The sequence below is a fragment of the Helianthus annuus genome, chromosome 17 (assembly GCF_002127325.2).
Source record: "Helianthus annuus cultivar XRQ/B chromosome 17, HanXRQr2.0-SUNRISE, whole genome shotgun sequence".
In the NCBI taxonomy this organism is placed as follows: Eukaryota; Viridiplantae; Streptophyta; class Magnoliopsida; order Asterales; family Asteraceae; genus Helianthus; species Helianthus annuus.
In genome coordinates, this window is record NC_035449.2 from 18,860,666 (window position 1) to 18,879,990 (window position 19,325).

The window sequence follows — 19,325 nt, forward strand, 5'->3', positions numbered from 1 at the left end:
TCGGTGGAAACCCCACCGACTTTTTCCTTTAAGATTGTACGGGTGCAAAAATTAAAAAGTGAATATGAACAAATCAAATAGCGGCGTAAAACTTGTATTTTCCAAAAGTGGTGGTGGAAAAGTGGAGGACCATTTGTGTTAAAGTTAGAAGAGAGAAGGATCATTTGTGGGCTGGGCTGGAAAAAAAGAAAGGACTATACTTGTAAAAAGGCACCGACTTTTGGCTTTAAAATTATAGATAACTAGGGATATTCGTTGTGTCGCGCGTTGCGCGACATTACATATTAGATTTATTTGCTTCGTTGTTGATGCTAATAAACGATTTTCCAATAGTTAATCACAGTGCTATTTATAGACGCAACGTACAACATACAGCAGTCTAGGCATACACATTACTGAGTTTAGTATGCAGTTTAGCATTAGTTAAAAATAGTTCCAAAGTAAGCTATTACGCTGCCTATATATGCAGTGTAGTTAGTAGGCAGCCATGGATGTGTTACTGCTTTAGCTGTGATTTGTACAAAAGGTATGCGTTTAGCGATTATACTTTTAGGCTCAAATCCCACCTTTGCTTCTTCTTTTAGGTGGACAAAAGTGACATCTTCGGTGAGTTTAAGGCTTCAAGCCTTTGCTAGGCTTTTTTGATAGTGCATCGGTGTCTGCAAGCAAAAGCATGCTTTATGTCATTATTTGTATTATTTGTTTATGTACGTAAATTTTTTTGTTAGCTTACCAGGGAATTCCAACTACCTCTCCACTGTTGTTTCCATGTTTCCTTTGTAGGCAGGGGTTGTTAGGTGGGGTGCCTTTACTGCTGGTGGGGGACTGGAATTGCTTGCTGCATCGGGCTTAACTGTCGTTTAAGAAGCTTAGTTAACAACACATTTCATGGTACGCGTTCTCCTGTCATAATGTAATTGGATACACATGACTGCTTCCTTCCCGATTACTGGGCACAATGTTTTCACCGGATCTTCAGTTGAAGCCAGCTCTTCACATGTCTTACCTAAAAGTTGTTTGCCGGCGCGGTTGAAAATGACTGCGGCGATGCTACCTGTGTTATCTGAAACAGTTGCTATGATTCGGTACCTGCATATATCGTTACCAGAATCCAAGTATAGAGGTTATGAAAGGTTATAGTAGTAACAGATTAAGAACTGAGTTAGAATTAGATTTTAAATGATACGGTACTTACATCATTTTTGCTTTTATCTTGCGGGCTGTCACGCGTGCAAAACCATTCAGTGTCAACTTCCAAGATGGACAGACCGCATCTGGGGCACGCTGTGTAAGACTATCCTTTGGTTGCTTAAGTTTTTACTCTGCATGTAAATTTGTGTATGTGAGTTGCTGTTTGGAATGAGATCACTTACTGCTATCTCAGTATCCTGAAGTGGCACAAGGTCAGATATGGCGACATAATTTTCAATGATATTTTGTGCCGCAGGATGTTGGGCATCTTGACTTTTCTACCTGCGAGCATGCAATATGTTACTATCTTTACATTAAAGGTGTCTGTAAGATTCGATTTAGAAGACTTGTAATTTTTTATGTCATATTTTCCACTTAGGTAGACCGGCCCTGAAAATTATTGACTTTTCGGTTACATTCTCTTGCTTAGTGACAGGTAATTGACCAAAAAAAAAAAAGAAAGTTCTAAGAGCACTTCATTTTTTTACGTTTAACAAACATGCATACTTAAGCCCACTTCAATTTATAATATCTATTTTTTTTAAGTGTAACCAAGTTGCATGTTTATACATGTTCATAAGTGTGTATACTTTTTAAATAAATCTTTAGCGTCAAGAAGTCGATATTGGTGCTTAATTTACTTCATGATGGTATGACTAATGGGTACACTTGGCAAAACGGGTGGGTCGGATCAGGTCGGGTGGCAGGTCAAAATAGGTTCGGGTCAAAACGGTTTGGGTCAGAACGGGTTGATCCAAAGAAAGGGTTGTTTTGGTTCGGGTTAGAACAGGTTTGGGTCAGAATGGGTTCAAGTCAAAGCGGGTCCGGGTCGCAACGGTTTTCGTCTTGAGTTGGCTTAAAAAGGTTTTTTATTTGAAAAAGAAAATAAATATTCATCAACTTTCCACTATCAAGATTACTCAGTAAGACTTGCAATTTGAAAAAACAAAAAAAAAAAAACAACAAAATACTCTCGATTGACCATTTTTTTATTACATATCAAAATACCTTCTCATTTGAACATTTGGGGAAAATCAACAAAACTACATCATGAAATTGCTTTAACAACCTTTCAATGGTTTTTGGATATGAGTTGTAATGGGTAGGGCAAGATTTCCCATGCCAGTTATGACCCGTTCGACCCGCGCCTCTAATTTCTCACTTTTTGTTCAATCCATTTCCACCCATTGTAAAAATAGCACTTAACCCAAATAGCCCAGAAGCTTTTAATTAAAGTTCAAAATGACCCAAACGTAGTGTATGGGTCAAGATTTCCCGCCCTACTAATAGGTTTTCGAATAAAAAATGCAAAGCAACATATGAAATCTTAAGGTGGTTTTGTAAAATGTCTCCTTTCAAAACAACCAAAATACATATACATTGACAAAGGACTACTTTCTTTTTATCATAAAAAGCTTTCAAATGTACTTAGCCACTCAACAGCTAAATCACACATACAGCAGGTGTAAAGAAATTCCTTCTTTTCAACAGTTCCAACTCTTTTCAGTGTATAATTCTCTAAACTATAATGACATGCAACATGAATAAAAATCAACTTAACAATACAACTATTAAAAAAACCCTATGTGATCATCACAAACCCTATCCGCATCTCAATAATCCAGAAAACAAACAAACAATCAAAATAATGAAATAAAAGTTACCTGGTTAACATAATCACAAACACAGGCGTCAGCCCCGCATCAGCAACCGGAAACAAAATCAAACATCTATTAACCATCTATTGAAGGCAAAAAAAAAAGCTCAATAAAACGGGAAGAAGTTTGTACAGAAAACACTACAAGCATATCTAACAAATCCTCTCACAATGAGCACCAAAACCCACAAATCCCCATTAAAAAGCATAAAAAGAAGATTAAACAACCAAATCACAATTCTAGATCTGAAATGCAAGCCCTAATTTTGAAACCTCCCAAAATGAAAATGAGATGAAGACCTTGAACTCACTTGCCAAATGGGTGTCACGACCACAAAAACACCTGGCAAAATAGCACACATCCAATAATATCCAGGTCACAAACCCAACCAACATCACAACATTCAATAAACAATTAATCAAGCATTCTGGAACATGAAAGAACACATACATGCAGAACAACTTAACACCTGCAGCTGCAAATCCTGTCCGCAACAACTGAGGAAGAAATCAGAACAACTATTAAACACACCACCCAAATCGGAGATGGAAAACACTTGAAACAAAATCCTAAAAGGAGACAATAAAAGCCTGAATACAAAATCCCACCAAGAACACCTAATTCCCTTACCAACAGAAGCCGATAATGCAAGCCCTAAAATTTTAACAATACGAACGAACCTGAAAAGCAACACTGAATCCAGAAAGCCTGAACATGCAAAAAAGGCAATAATAAAGGAGAATGAAATAAGCAAACACCTCACTGTACACTTGTCCTCCATAGATCTAGTAAAAGAAACACCGTAAAATAACCAAAATTTACCAAAAACATGAAATTAAGAATCGACGGAACCCTAATCGCCGCCTTGTCTCCGCCCCTGCCCTCTTTCCCTCTCTCTCATATCGTTTTGATCTCAAAGACAAAGGATCGCTATCTCAGTTCGCCGATGCTGTCGGCAGTATGTCTTCTAGAAGCCACTGCCGGCGGATCTGGTTTCAAGTGACGGAGGAAAACGATGAAGACCGTCTTCTGCGTTGTAAGCCGCTGCCCTCCGTCGGTCGTCCACCGTGCCAACCACCTCTCTCCCTTCCTCTGTCTAGATTATCTCTCAAGAACCTGTGTAAAAAGTGGTATGAAGAAGCCAAATAGCAACTGATATGTGTTGAGGGGGAAATCAAAGAAGACACAGTTGAGTGGCAGAAACGAAAAGTTGAAAAGATTTCTGGCGCAAGTAGGCGATGTAAATTGATATATATAATAATAATATGTCATAAAAAATATTGCTTTGCATTCTTTTTCTATATTTTTCTTTTTTATTTATTTTTATTATAAGGATAAAAATGTCATAAAAGATATTGTTTTGCACTCCTTTTCTATATTTTTCTTTTTTATTTACTTTTATTATTTTTTAGTTTTTTTTATAAAGTGCTATAATAAACACACAACTCTTCATTTCAAGTTTAACTAGTTATTTTCATCTCACGCGTTGTGGCGGGACCCAATGACTACAAAAGGCGTGTCAGCAACGGCAAACAGATACCGAATATCAAAACATAAATAAAATGACGTGGTAAAGATAGTCACTCCGTCATAAAAAAAACGATTTTAAATAACCTAATATATAATAATAGGACCCACACGTCCTACACGTTGGAAATTCGGTTGTTTTCAGCTCAGTTATTACGGTGCTAACACGTTAAAATATGGATGAGCTCGGTACCGGTAACGACAGCGAAAGTACCGATCCAGAAAATCATCGAAATTAGGTACCGGCACCGAAAATGTTTGGTACAATACGGTATGGTATTTGAAGGTAAAAATCAATAAATACAGGTATGGTGCTAGACCGGTGTCGAACCGAAAGTAACGATTCTGAAAACGCCAAAATGTGGGTACCAAATTGGTACCGAAAATGATTTGGTATAGTAAATTTGGTACCGATACGATACCAGTTCGTTTACAGGATTTGATACGATTTGCTCATCAATATTCTAAATATCCAAGTTAATTTTACATGCTACAATTCATTCATTACAGAAAAAGACAAAAAAGAAAGCAAAATAAGTTGTTGTGTATATAAAACCTCATTCAAACGAAATACCGTTTACTTACTGTGTGTATGAAAAGTAATCTAAACGGTGCAATTACTTGCATTGTTGCGTTGTTACAGGATTTGATGAGTTCGTTACCAACCGGTACCGAAAATACCGTTACCGAAATCCCCATAAGTGGGTACCGGTACCGAATATACCTAGTATGGTACGGTTCGGTACCGGTCGGTACTGGTACGGCACCGGTATTTGAGGGTAAAAACCGGTGAATACCTGTGCAGAACCGGTACCGAAAATATATCGGTTTGATAAATTTGAGACCGGTACCTATACCCGATACCTTTTGCTCATATCTTAATGATGTTACTATTCATTCCATTCTAATTTTAAATAATTATAATTCTAATCTAATTCTAATTCTAATTTTAATTTAAATACTAAATCCCTGTTCATTCAGTTTATTTTTTATCATATATAGATTACAAAAATGGTGTTACATTTTGTGAATGAGGATTTGTGTGGAGAAATGTCATAAATGAGAATGGGGTTCACTCCTAATTTGTATTTCTTTTCTATTTTGTTTTTTAGTGTTTTTTTATAAAAATCATAGTTACAAATGAATTAAAATACAAGAGAAAATAAATAAAAGAGAAATTCTGGAAAAAAAGTATGAAAATTGTGATTTAATATAAAGCGGCGTATAAGACCGAATCCGTAAACCTGCACAACATTTTTTATGATAATAATAATTGAAATGAGCATTTAATTCACGTAAATAACAATAACAAGAGAGATTAGGGCTTGATTCTGTTTTAAGGAAGAGTAAACGACATGTCTGGGGGGTTTAAACCCTAAATCGTGATGGAGAAAGACACGTATCGGGGCACTTGGCACTTTGTAATCAAGTTTATAACTAAAACCATCATCAAATAGACACGCTATAGAACAACTGGAGATCTACATACAATAGCTGGCAATCCTACTCTATTTACAACAACTTATACAACCGGTACTACATATATATTCACAAATTAACAATAATGCAGGCAGTACAACCACATAATGCATTACAATGTTTTAAATTAATAATATATAAATAAGTATTATTAACAACTTCAACAACAATAGTTTTTTTGTAGTATTTGTATATTGTATTTTTTGTGTTATTTAAAATATGATGTCTAAAAAAATAAGTATCATTGTTTGGTTCATACACGGATTCCTCGTTGCAACATGCGGTGGGGAAATCTTAGTTAAGCTAAATTTTAACGTTCATTAATTTCAATAACTAAACGTGTTACCAGAGATGTTTACGTTTTGGTTTGATCAATTTTGATGAATATTTAGGGCCGAACAACCAACTATGGTTTTAAAAAATGACAAACAAAACTAATTGAGTTGATGAATTAGACATATACAATTAGTTTCTATTAAAAGTTTTAGAATGGTAATATTGGCTCACAATTACAATACAAATATAACTACGATTTAAAAAAAGGAAAAAAAAACTTTTAAATTACAAATGTCAAGTGGCCGGTTAGATTACACAACCAACTTGCTTCTTAACTCTCTATAAAAATCTCTATATATGAGTCTATTAACCAAATCTATCATTTCTAAAACTTTGAAGCAAAACCATTACAACCAACCAAACTCAAAAGAGTAAAAAAGAAATAATAATAATAATTAATCAAACTCAAAATGGTAAAAAATAAAAATAAATAAAAGTTACTAAAAAATAGGCTTTTGAGTTTTGAACAACATGATGACAGAAAGGCCGACCAATTGGAGCAACCCAACAGTATTTTGCCCTCTTCCCCTTTTTATTTTCCTTATTATTATTATTTTTTCGCCGGAGATTCAGCTGCCGATCACTTTCAGCCGGGCCACCCCCAATCCCTAATTCCACACTCTCATTCCGCTTTCTTCCACTTGCATGACCGAATTCTCCTTCTAGGGTTACTCATAACCCTCCCACTTACTCAAATTCAAACACGCAGAGATGTCTCGGCAAGCCACCACCACCGCCTTACATAAGTCCAAAACCCTAGACAACAAATATGTAAGCATTCTTCCTTATTTTGCCCAATTTATGCTCAATTTATATGTTATTTCTCTTGTTTGTTTCGTAATTGGATGCTAAATCTTACATCTGTGAATGTAATTTGATGTATTGTTTGGAAATTTATGGTGAAATTTCTTAAGTACTTTAAACTAGGGGTTTGCAATAACCGAACTGTTAACCGAACTCGAACCGAAAACTGACAAAACCTAACCGGAATTAACCGAAAACGAATTAATCAACAATCGGTTATTGGTTATTTTTTTTACCATCTGTTAACCGAAAGTAACTGAACCGAACCATTTATATTTCTAGCTTTTATACCTCTGTTTTATACTTTCAATTCATGTATACATACCTCCATTTGATTTATTTATACCTCCATTTCATGTAGTTATACCTCTATTTCATGTATTTATACCTCCATTTTATTTATTTATACATCCATTTCATGTATTTATTCCTCCATTTCATGTATTTATACCTCCATTACATGTATTTCTAAGCAAAAAAATTAGCCCTTGTCAGATTTGGTTATTAACCAAAATTAACCGAACTGAACCGAAAACCGACAAATTAACCGAATTAACCGAACCAATTAACCAATGACTTCGGTTACGGATACGGTTAATGCTAATAACCGAACCGTGCAAACCCCTACTTTAAACTGTTGCAAGTAATTAGATGGAAAAACGCTGGTTCTCAATTTGCAGCACATTTCATCACCAACTGTAGTTGTGTGAATGTTAAATATAGTTGATTCTGTTTGTGATTTAGCAATTTGGGGACGTGTGTAAGTTGTTTGATATTGTAGCGTGTGTTTGGGAACCGGTATCGCGTTTGTAGACTTGGTTAATAAGCTTAGCAATATTGGCAAAGTAGTTTGAATGGTTAGAAGTTTACCGGATGTCGCTTGAGATCTCATGACTGGGTTTTGTGGTGGTGTGGTTTCTATTTGGATTATGGGATGGTTGGAATGAGTTTGTCACTATTTTGTAAATGTTTGTAGCGTTTGGGCTTTGGACTATAAATGGTAGAATGCAAGGATATCAATTTTAGTATTTAACAGTTATATACTCTCCGCTGATCCCATAGGTTTTTCTCGCCACCTATTATGTGCTTCCGAAATTATATAAAATGATCTCAGGAGCGCTGGCCGCCATGGCCCGAACTAAAGTCAAAAGACTTCTAGCTCATAGTTTAATTGGACATGGAGGTTATATTCGTACGGGTTTCTCATGTGTAACCATAGAAGGAGTTCAGTCACTACTAATTGGTATCTTTATTTATGCATCAATGACGATAGATGCATTCGCCATAGTTTCAGCATTACGGCAAAGCCGTGTTTGAGGATAGTTAGACAAGTGAATCAACATTATGACAAATGCTACACAAAAGTAAAGTATCGATGTTGAACCTGTTAAAAAGTAAAAATTGACTTTTTTTTTTTCGTAAAATACACCAGTACTTTGTTTTGCCTTGGGCAAAATTAACTTTGAAACCAACTCTTTTAAACCCACAGGCTGTGTGTTTGATTCTTATTCTGAAACAAGGGGTTGTGAGGTTGTTGCCATTTCCAAAAAGAGACCACACAACTGAGTGAGTGTTTTCTTGTAACTAGCAGATACCCTTGTTAGGGGCACCTTGTGTACCAAGACCAATTATGTCTATTCGAATTTCCAAATGGTCGTCTTTTGGTATGGTTTATCTTGCATGTTGAATTTACACATGTTATATATTTGGACTTTGGAAGATGCTTGGAGATGAGATTGGGAAAGGAGCATATGGTCGAGTGTACAAGGGCTTGGACTTGGAGAATGGAGATTTTGTCGCAATAAAACAAGTTTCTTTGGAGAATATTGCACAAGAGGATCTTAACATCATCATGGTATGATTAAATAAACATTTCTACATTTCAAATGGTGTATCATAAGATGTTCTATCGGTTGATTAGCATGTTGTTACACAACTACCTTATTTTATATTTACACCTTTTTTTTGCTTTCTATGTGCACAAATACTGGATCAATGGTAAATTCTCAGCAAGAGATTGACTTGCTTAAGGTAATCCTCTTATTTTGACCACTTTGTAAATTGTAATAATATTTATAACTTAATCACTTAGATAATGCTTCTGGTTCATGAAACCGATGACTATTAAAATTACCCGAATAACGATACTTCTACATTTATGGTGCAGAATTTGAACCACAAAAATATAGTCAAATATCTTGGATCATTAAAGACAAAGACACATCTTCATATAATTCTTGAGTAAGTATTGTAGTTTTTATTTTTAATTTGTATATGTTTATCAGTGGTCTCATTTGAAAGCATTGTTTAAATGATGGTGCTGTCTTATTCCTTAGATATGTGGAGAATGGTTCACTTGCAAACATCATCAAACCGAACAAATTTGGGCCATTTCCCGAATCATTGGTGGCTGTTTATATAGCTCAGGTTTGTTACTGGCCTTCAGTTTTATTATTTGAACTATAATCTGGTATTTATGACTTTATTATGCTGGCAGGTTTTGGAAGGCTTGGTTTATTTACACGAACAAGGGGTAATTCATCGGGATATTAAGGGTGCTAATATCCTGACTACTAAAGAGGTAAGTATATGTTTCCTTAGAACCATCTGGTTCATAATGTACTATTAAGATGTCTTAAAGTCATTGCTTACTATCAACTATCCTTTTCAGGGTCTCGTTAAATTAGCAGATTTTGGGGTAGCCACAAAGCTAACTGAGGCTGATGTTAATACACATTCAGTTGTTGGCACGCCTTACTGGATGGCTCCCGAGGTATTAGCTCCTATATTTATAGTTTTTAGGGGCAATTTCATATATACCCCTACGAACTTGCAAAATATCATCATATAAAAATATCATATATACCCTTGCAAAATTATAAATATCATATCTACCCTTAAGAGCATTCACATCCATGGCATCAAATTCTGTGTGTGGTGTTTTTAAAATATAAAGAGTATAAAAAGTGGTTGTGAGTGGAGGAGAGAGAAAAGGTAATGATAAATGTATAAAAAATATTATTTAATTGAAAAGGAGAGAGAAAATGTAGTGTTTTTTAGTGTAATTTAGGGTGAAAATATGGTGGGATGGACGTGAATGCTCTTACAAAGTAGTTGAAATATCATATATACCCAATTCATTAAAAACCGTTTAATAAATGACAATTTTACCTTTATTTTTTTAATTCTTTGAAATCTCATATATGACCTTTAAATTCAAATTTTATATTTTCTCATTTCTAGCTTAATTTATTTAGCTTAAATATTATATGTGAAGAATACTATTGTTTATGAAAAAACAAAAGAAAAAAATGGGTAAAATCAAATTTAAGCTTAAAATGTGTTATATAAAAATATGAAGTTAAAAGACGAGCATATATGAAAACTTGAAGTTAAAAAAAATAAGGGTAAAATGATTATTTATTAGATTGTTTTTAATAAATTGGGTATATTTGATGATTTAACTATTTTGTAAGGGATATATGATATTTTTGGGGTTGCTTGGATATATATGAAAATTTTCAAGTTTGTAAGGGTATATATGAAATTAATCCTAGTTCTTAATTAGAACCGTGTATTGGATGACACGAACTAGAGGTTTGAGTTTCTTCATTATCTTACTTATGTGTGACAGGATATTGAGATCTTAATCTCATATAGCAAAGTTTACATTCATGTCTTTATTAAAATTTTATTTTTCAGGTCATTGAAATGTCAGGAGTTTGTGCTGCATCTGATATATGGAGTGTGGGTTGTACTGTGATTGAGCTACTTACTTGCGTTCCTCCTTATTACGATCTTCAACCCATGCCAGCTCTATTTAGGATTGTTCAGGTTTTGTTACCGTAAAGACCTCTGTTAGTGAACTTTTGTCAATGTTCAAACACTCAAACTACCATAACTGAATTTCTCAATTTTTTTTCAGGACGAGAATCCTCCAATACCAGATAGCTTGTCACCTGGCTTAACTGATTTTCTCCACCAGTGCTTTAAAAAGGTAAGGTGTAATCTATTTTATTTTACTTTTGCTTTGTGCTCGCAAATTACCATAATAACCTTGTGATACTGTGATATTGTGATACTGTGTTATTGTGATAATGTGAGGAGATACACCCCATATAACGTTTTAATACATGTTTCAGGATGCTAGACTGAGACCTGATGCAAAGACACTGCTTTCCCACCCTTGGATACAAAATTCTAGGCGTGTTGTATTGCAATCTTCACTCCGGCATAGTGGCACACTTAGGTAATTATAGGGTGTGCACAGTTTGGTTTTCGGTTATTGAAAACCGTTCGGTTTTGGTTTTTTCGGTTTTCGCAACGGTTAGGTTCTGTGTTTCATTTTTTGGAACAAAATTACGTAAGATTTAAAAAGAAAAAGTATAATCCAAGACTTAATAATCCTTCTTAGGTGTTTACATTTAAGTTATTATGTTTAACCTTTTTAATTAATATCGTTCACATAAACCTAACTTCTAATCTCTTTTTATGTTTCTCCAAAGTTTTTATCAAGACATTTTCTTTTATAATACTTTGAAAATCATGCAACTTTTATGTTAAATTTTGTTATTTCTTGTACACAATGGATAAATCATTTTAAAGATAACTAAGTATGTTAATGTTTATATTATAAATACTTAACATTTAAGAATAAAACTAATAATTCCTAAATCATTACATAACAAACATGAATTTTTTTTAGGTTATTCGGTTCGGTTTTCGTAAAATGCAAAACTGTAACCAAACTGTAAATTTTGGTTCGTTTTTTTTCGGTTCGGTTGAATCGGTTTCGTTTTTTTTTGGGTTTCTGCTCACCCCTAGGTATATGATTAACTTCTAACTGAAACAAACAGTCACATGCATAGTTATCGATATCGTCCATAGCGGATGCTATTGTGAATCACCGCTACGAGGTGCACAACGACCACATATCGACTATCGAGCATATAGCGACTCCGACGGCGAATTCCGGCGAAAAAATACCACTCCGGTGATGCTTTCTGCCGGAAACCAGGAAGAAGATGAAGAAGAAGATAGCTGCTGGTTATTTCAGCATGTTTAGGCTTTAGGGTTTTAAATAACTTTATATCTTTTAACATTTAACCCCTCTATCTTTCACAAGTTTCCATTTAATCCCTAAAACTTGTAAAAATTACTGAAAAAGTGTAAAATTAGTTTGTATATTTGTACATTTAACCCCCTTTATTTTCGCTACTTTACATTTGCTCCTTAAGTTTATAAATTTATACATAAAAGGGTATAAAATTAACATTAGATATGTAAAAAATTATAGATTGCTATTTTTATTTCTTAAAATTCTAACTACCTTATCGCTATACACAAAATAGCGAGCGCTATCTCATCGCTATCACTACGTAGCATATAGGTAGGTACCTTATCGCTATTTGTCGCTATTCGCTATCGATAACTATGGTCACATGACTGCGCGGATCATTTTTTATCTGAAGAGATGTTTTTCTTTCAGAAATATTGATGATGATGGTTCAGTGGGTGTCAAAAGTTCAAATGCAGATGACCTAAGCACTGTTGAGAACCTATCTGCAGAGACAGTTAAAGTATGTACTTATAACTGGAACTAATAAATACAGAATTTCTTAAGAGGCTGGTATTTCCTTTTACTAATTGAAAATTTCAAATTCAGGAAAATAAAACAGAGTTGCTATTAGCTGAGGTTACACTCGCTGGCAATACTTACGAAGAAAATAATTCTACTGTTGAGGTAAAAGAAGATGCATCTGAAGACGTGTCAGCAGACAAAGTTGCCACCTTAGCGATTCATGAAAAGCCACCGTTAGAATCTTCTGCTACCGATGAATCACCTTATCAACCAGAGGTCAACGAGTCATTAGAATTGAATCCTACTGACGTACCGATAAATGGTGAATCTGGATCTACATCAAAGTCAAAAACCACAGTAGACAAAATAGTCAAAGAAAATGGAAGCAGTTTACATAATTCTGGGCGCAAAGTCCATGACTACAGTCCTCGCAAGGTATATATATCACATTAATATCTTTCATGAAAAGTTCTAAATTCAGAATCATATCACGTATGCGTTCTTTTCCAATTTTTGCATATAGAATGTGAAGGCTGGAAGAATAAATGACGGAAACGGGCTCAGTAAATTTAGTGACACACCTGGAGATGCTTCATTGGATGATTTATTTCAACCAGTAGATAACAAGCATCTGGATGATCGGTCAGCTGAAGCTTCAACATCTGCTTCCTCATCACACGTGAATCAAGGCAACACATATGCTAACGATAGTGGAAAAACCGACTTGGCTACACAATTACGAGCTACTATCGCTCAAAAACAAATGGAGAATGAACCAGGCCATTCTAACGGTGGAGATATACTTCATTTGATGATGGGCGTTTTAAAGGAGGATGTAATCGGTATTGATGGTCTGGTAAGTTCAGTAATTTTATGTTGTTGACTTCTTCACTATAGGCCTTTGACTTATTTTATTTTCTTTTGCTTATAAGGGTTTTGATGATAAACTACCTGCGGACAATCTTGGCCACCTTCAGGTACCATCTATTATGTTATTAGTCATTGAACTAGTGGGTTACCACCCGCGCTCCGCAGCGGGTTTGAAACGTAGATAAAATAAGCAAATCGCGAGAGTTAAAGTTGTTTGATGTTTTAGTTAAGGGGCTAAACATGTCATTATTAAAGTTGAGGGGCTAAACATGTCATTATTAAAGTTGAGGGGCTAAAGTTGTTTGATGTAGTTAAGGGAAAAACATGTCATTATTAAAGTTGAGGGGCTAAAGTTGTTTGATGTAGTTAAGGGAAAAACATATCATTATTGAAGTTGAGGGGCTAAACATGTCATTATTAAAGTTGAGGGGCTAAACATGCCATTATTAAAGTTGATGGGCTAAAGTTGTGGGGCTAGAAGTTGTTCAATGTTGACAAAATAGCATATTTATAATATATGTAATTAGGTTATATTGTGTACAGTTATTTATTTCAGAAATGAATCTGTAGGCTGTTGAATTCGGCAAACTAGTTTCACAACTGAGACCAGAAGAACCCGAAGATGTGATCGTGTCATCTTGTCACAAGTTAACTATGTTTTTTCAACACCGACCCGAGCAGAAACATGCCTTTATGACGCAACACGGGTTGCTTCCTCTTCTGGAATTGCTTGAGGTCCCTAGGACACGGGTATGCAAATTTAAAGAAGCTTGCTATTTTGTATTTTCTTTTTAGTTATAAAGTAGATATTTCGTAATGTAAATTACTGCTATCCTGTAGGTGCAGGTTATATGCTCTGTGCTGCAGGTTTTAAATCAAATTATCAAGGATAACACCGACTTTCAGGAAAATGCTTGTCTTGTTGGCCTTGTAAGTACTTTGTATTACAAGTTGTTAATTATTTATGTTCACGTAATTTAATGGTAAGATATTACTTCTATTTATTCTAATAATCTATGCAGTTAATATCGGTGATATATCGGTCCCCATGTAATATATACCGTGTCAAATGTCGGTACCGATATTTGACCAATATATCATGGATTTTCCCGATATCAATACCTTTCTTCTTAGTTCTACCATTTCCTTTCTTGTTATTGCTACTATTAGTGTTAAATTGCTATATATATAAATTCTGCATGATATTAAAGTTACCGATATCCCACCGCGATAACCTGTATCTCAAATATCGGTCCTTGACCGACATCCGATTTTTTACCGCATTAACTGCATAATTAATAATCGTTGATGTCTCCAGGTCCCTGTTGTTATGGGCTTTGCGGTGCCTGATAGAACACGAGAAGTTCGTATGGAAGCTGCTTACTTTTTGCAGCAACTTTGTCAGTCAAGGTGTCCAATTATCTCAAGTCTTGCTAACTTGCATAAGCATAATTGTTTCCCCCCGTAAAAACCTGCATAAATCGTTGTGCTTTACTATACGTTGATTTTGGATTGAGGTGGAGACTTTTTTTTTTGCTACAGCTCATTGACATTGCAAATGTTTATTGCTTGCCGTGGGATACCTGTACTTGTGGGATTTCTCGAGGCTGATTATGCAAAATACAGGTTTGTTACTTGCGTATAAAATTTCATGCCAACACAAATTGTTAATTTTGGGTGCATATTGAAAAATACGAATCAATGTTTGTTAAATTTTAGGGAAATGGTTCACCTAGCTATTGATGGCATGTGGCAAGTATTTAAGCTTCAGAGATCAACCCTGCGGAACGATTTTTGTCGAATAGCTGCAAAAAATGGAATATTACTCAGGCTTATAAATACCCTTTACAGCTTAAATGAGGCAACAAGGCTAGCTTTAATATCTGGTGTCGGTGGTTTTTCAATGGACGGTTCAGCCACGCGCCCCCGCTCTGGCCCGCTAGACCCTAATAATCATACTTTCATCCAGAGCGAGAGTTCAACCAACGGCTTGGATCATTCTGACTACCATAAAGTCAAACATTCTGTAACCGATCATCCTCAAGAGTCTTCTAGACTTTCATCTTCTCAGTCACCCGATTCAAGATTCTTCACACTAGAAACAGATAAACAACATCAATCAAGCAACACTAGTGCTGAAGCTCCAGTTACTTCAAAATCACCAGATTTTACTGACCCTTCACAAGATGCAGAACCTAAACAAAGACTTTCTAATTTCGGAAGGTTGTCTATTGACAGGCCTAGAAAATCTATGGATATTGTATCGAACGGGCATTCTGCTACAGCTCAGCAAGAAAACGTCAGACCACTTTTAAGTTTGTTGGATAAGGAACCACCGTCACGACATTTTTCAGGTCAGCTTGAGTATGTTCGGCATCTTACGGGATTGGAGAAACATGAAAGCATACTTCCTCTTTTGCATTCTTCTAATGAGAAGAAATCCAACGGTCTAGATTTCCTGATGGCTGAATTTGCTGGTAGACTTCTTTTCTTCCCGAAGTATTTAAGAAAATCACCTTTAATTTTCTTTTTTGAGTAAAATGCCATTTTCGTCCCTGAGGTTTGGCCAGTTTTGCGACTTTCATCCAAATGTTTGTTTTTCCGAATTTGGATCCAAAAGATTTGAAATCTTGCCATTTTCATCTGGCTCGTTAACTTCATTCATTTTTCTCTGTTAAGTTAGGGGTATTTTCGTCTTTTTTGTTTAACTTAAAGGGCAATTCGGTCTTTTTCACTTTATGAACAAGCATTTTGCATAATGTTCAAGTATTTAAAACCCTTTAAGTTAACAAAAAAGATGGAAATACCCCTGATTTAACGGAGAAAAATGGATGGAGTTAACGACCTCAATGAAAATGGCAAGATTTCAGACCTTTTGGATCCAGATGCGGAAAACAAACACTTAGACGAAAGTTGCAAAATCGGCCAAACCTCAGGGGCGAAAATGACATTTTACTCTTTTCTTTTTTACACCACTTTATAATTTGCCAGTGGAACTTGTTTTCATGTTACTACTATACTGATTTTTGTTATGTTTTGTGGCTGTACCAGAGGCTTCGAGTCGTGGACGAGAAAATGCTAACACTGAGGTGGTGACTAAGACCACACATAAATTCGCTAATAAGAAAACGACGGTGGTGGCATCCAACGAGGTAGGGGCTTCCACATCGGGAGTCGCATCTCAGACAGCATCAGCTGTACTCTCGGGTTCCGGAGTTCTTAACGCTAGACCAGGGAGTGCCACGTCATCAGGACTCTTGTCCCACATGGTATCACCATGGAATGCTGACGTGGCTCGCGAATATCTTGAAAAGGTTGCAGATCTGTTACTTGAGTTTGCCGGTGCTGACTCAACCGTGAAGTCCTACATGTGTAGCCAAAGTTTGCTTAGCCGACTCTTTCAGATGTTCAACAAAATAGAACCGCCTATCTTGTTGAAGGTGAGTCAAATTTGTTTTGACTTTTGACTTTCTATTTGTTACTGTTTAACCTTATTGTTAACCTGTTTTTTTCTTGCAGTTATTAAAATGCATTAATCATTTGTCGACCGATCCACACTGCTTGGAGCATTTGCAACGAGCGGATGCAATTAAACATCTTATTCCGAACCTTGACCTCAAAGATGGTCCTCTCGTGTCTCAAATTCATCACGAGGTTAGTGAAAAGATTAGGTGGATGTTAATAATAATGTTATAATATGATATCCGAGTAAATTACAAAGATGGTCCCTGTGGTTAACCAAAATTTTGGATTTAGTCTCTAGCTTTTCAAAAGTACAATGATGATCCCTATGCTTTGCACTTTATAACGCATTTAGTACTCAACTTTTGCCAAAAGTACACAGTTGGTCCTTATGGTTTGTACTTTGTAGCGCATTTAGTCCCCAACTTTTAGTGACTAAATGGCTAAATGTGTTACAAAGTGCAAACCACAGGGACCATCCATGTACTTTTGGCAAAACTTGAGGACTAAATGCGTTACAAAGTACAAACCACAAGAACCATCCGCGTCCTTTCGGAAAGCTAGGGACTAAATCTAAAATTTTGGTTTACCACAGGGACCATCCGTGTACTTTACTCTATGATATCCTATTTTGCAAACGTCTAATCTGTTTTTGTTCATTGAAGGTCCTCAATGCTCTGTTCAACCTATGCAAGATAAACAAGAGGAGACAAGAACAAGCAGCGGAAAACGGAATAATTCCACACTTAATGCGTTTCATAATGTCGGATTCTCCACTACGACAATACGCATTACCTTTGTTATGTGATATGGCCCATGCATCGCGTAATTCAAGGGAGCAATTACGCGCTCATGATGGGATGGACGTTTACTTAAGTTTACTCGAAGACCAACTTTGGTCTGTAACAGCGTTAGATTCAATTGCTGTTTGTTTGGCACACGATAATGACAACAAGAAAGTGGAACAAGCTTTGCTCAAAAAGGACGCTGTTCAGAAATTGGTCAAGTTCTTCCAGTGCTGTCCAGAACAGTATTTCTTGCACATACTAGAGCCCTTTTTAAAGATTATCACGTATATATATCCTTCACTGTCTCTATCGCATACAATAGACCTGTGTTCTATGTGGGAATTTCATAATTTTTATGATTTTATCTATATAATTTGCAGGAAATCATCTCGAATAAATACTACTTTGGCTGTTAATGGCTTGACACCGTTGCTCATAACAAGACTTGATCACCCGGATGCCATTGCTCGTCTCAATCTGCTCAAACTAATAAAGGTTTGAAATATATTTTGCTTATATAAACATTAATACAATAAAATTACTTAAATAATGAGTAAAATGCCATTTTTGTGCCTGAGGTTTGGCCAGCTTTGCGACTTCCGTCTAAAGGTTTGTTTCTCCGCATCTGGATCTAAAAGGTTTGAAATCTTGTCATTTTCATCCGTCCATTTTTCTCAGTTAAGTCAGGGGTATTTCCGTCTATTTTGTTAACTTAAAGGGTAATTCGGTCTTTTTCACTTTATGTACAAGCATTTAGCATAATGTACAAGTATTCACTTAAAGGGCAATTCGGTCTTTTACACTTTATGTACCAAAATACCCCTGACTTAACGTAGATAAATGGATGGAGTTAACGAGCCAGATGAAAATGGCAAGATTTCAAACCTTTTGGATCTAGATGCGGAAAAGCAAACCTTTGGATGAAAGTCGCAAAACCGGCCAAACTTCAGGGACGAAAATGGCATTTGACTCTTAAATAATAAAATCTGATTTTTTTCTCCAATCGTTGTTTATTGTGACAGGCTGTATATGAACATCATCCACGTCCAAAGCAACTTATTGTGGAAAACAACTTGCCTCAAAAACTTCAAAATTTAATTGAAGAACGCAGAGACGGTCAAAGTTCTGGAGGTCAAGTGTTGGTGAAACAGATGGCAACTTCACTGCTAAAAGCGCTCCATATCAACACTGTTCTATGATGCAGGCCGATCGGCCATTTATTTGTCGGCCTTTCTTTTATCTTTTCATTGCACATGTAAATATAATTTTTGGTGTGTGATGTAATTAGGTCTGCCTTTTCATTTCTTGAAATCACTTTGTTGTGTGTGTGTTTTTTTTGTATTGTGGTTATTTGTCTTCCATTAAAATTATCTACCATGTATAACAAAAGTGTATAGATTTATTCTTATGAGTGCTGAAGAACACCACGCTGTATTTCTACTATAATTAGTTTGTTTTTCACTATCCTTCTCTGCTTCTAGTCTTTAATGTTGAGTGTATGCTGTACTTTAGTACACACGTATTATGCATGCACGTGTTTGGGGGCAGATCCACCCTTTGACGAGGTAAATTCTTTTTAGTAGCATTCGTTTCATGGAATTTAATGGAATTGGAATTTGGTTAGAAATT

The 19,325-nt window shown here is 35.6% G+C and overlaps 1 protein-coding gene and 1 long non-coding RNA gene across 15 annotated transcripts; one reads left to right on the plus strand and one right to left on the minus strand.

Annotated features, from left to right (window-relative positions):
* Positions 1-311: 311 nt before the first annotated feature.
* On the minus strand, positions 312-4,100 carry LOC110926287. 13 transcript variants are annotated; one of them, XR_004886285.1, is made up of 8 exons: positions 3,672-4,088; positions 3,530-3,557; positions 3,300-3,346; positions 3,160-3,191; positions 2,856-2,932; positions 1,196-1,473; positions 734-1,089; positions 312-659 (listed from the first exon to the last, which is right to left on the minus strand). It is a non-coding gene; the product is annotated as an uncharacterized LOC110926287 (long non-coding RNA). The 13 variants fall into 13 exon arrangements; XR_004886284.1 differs by having other exon boundaries at positions 3,480-3,557; XR_004886286.1 differs by lacking the exon at positions 2,856-2,932 and having other exon boundaries at positions 1,196-2,855; positions 3,480-3,557; positions 3,672-4,100.
* Positions 4,101-6,685: 2,585 nt separating this feature from the next.
* Positions 6,686-19,162, plus strand: LOC110921925 (MAP3K epsilon protein kinase 1). 2 transcript variants are annotated; one of them, XM_022166250.2, is made up of 24 exons: positions 6,686-6,962; positions 8,716-8,850; positions 9,006-9,026; positions 9,163-9,236; positions 9,332-9,422; positions 9,493-9,576; positions 9,667-9,768; positions 10,698-10,829; positions 10,921-10,992; positions 11,138-11,244; positions 12,484-12,574; positions 12,661-13,011; positions 13,100-13,432; positions 13,509-13,553; positions 14,017-14,196; positions 14,287-14,376; positions 14,765-14,856; positions 14,989-15,072; positions 15,166-15,923; positions 16,498-16,886; positions 16,966-17,100; positions 17,574-17,980; positions 18,077-18,191; positions 18,719-19,162. In XM_022166250.2, exons 1-24 carry the CDS (start codon positions 6,903-6,905, stop codon positions 18,893-18,895), a joined length of 4,125 nt encoding a protein of 1,374 aa, XP_022021942.1. In that variant the 5' UTR covers positions 6,686-6,902; the 3' UTR covers positions 18,896-19,162. The 2 variants fall into 2 exon arrangements, with proteins under 2 accessions (XP_022021942.1, XP_022021943.1); XM_022166251.2 differs by having other exon boundaries at positions 6,755-6,962; positions 14,293-14,376; positions 18,719-19,139.
* The last annotated feature ends 163 nt before the right edge of the window (positions 19,163-19,325 follow it).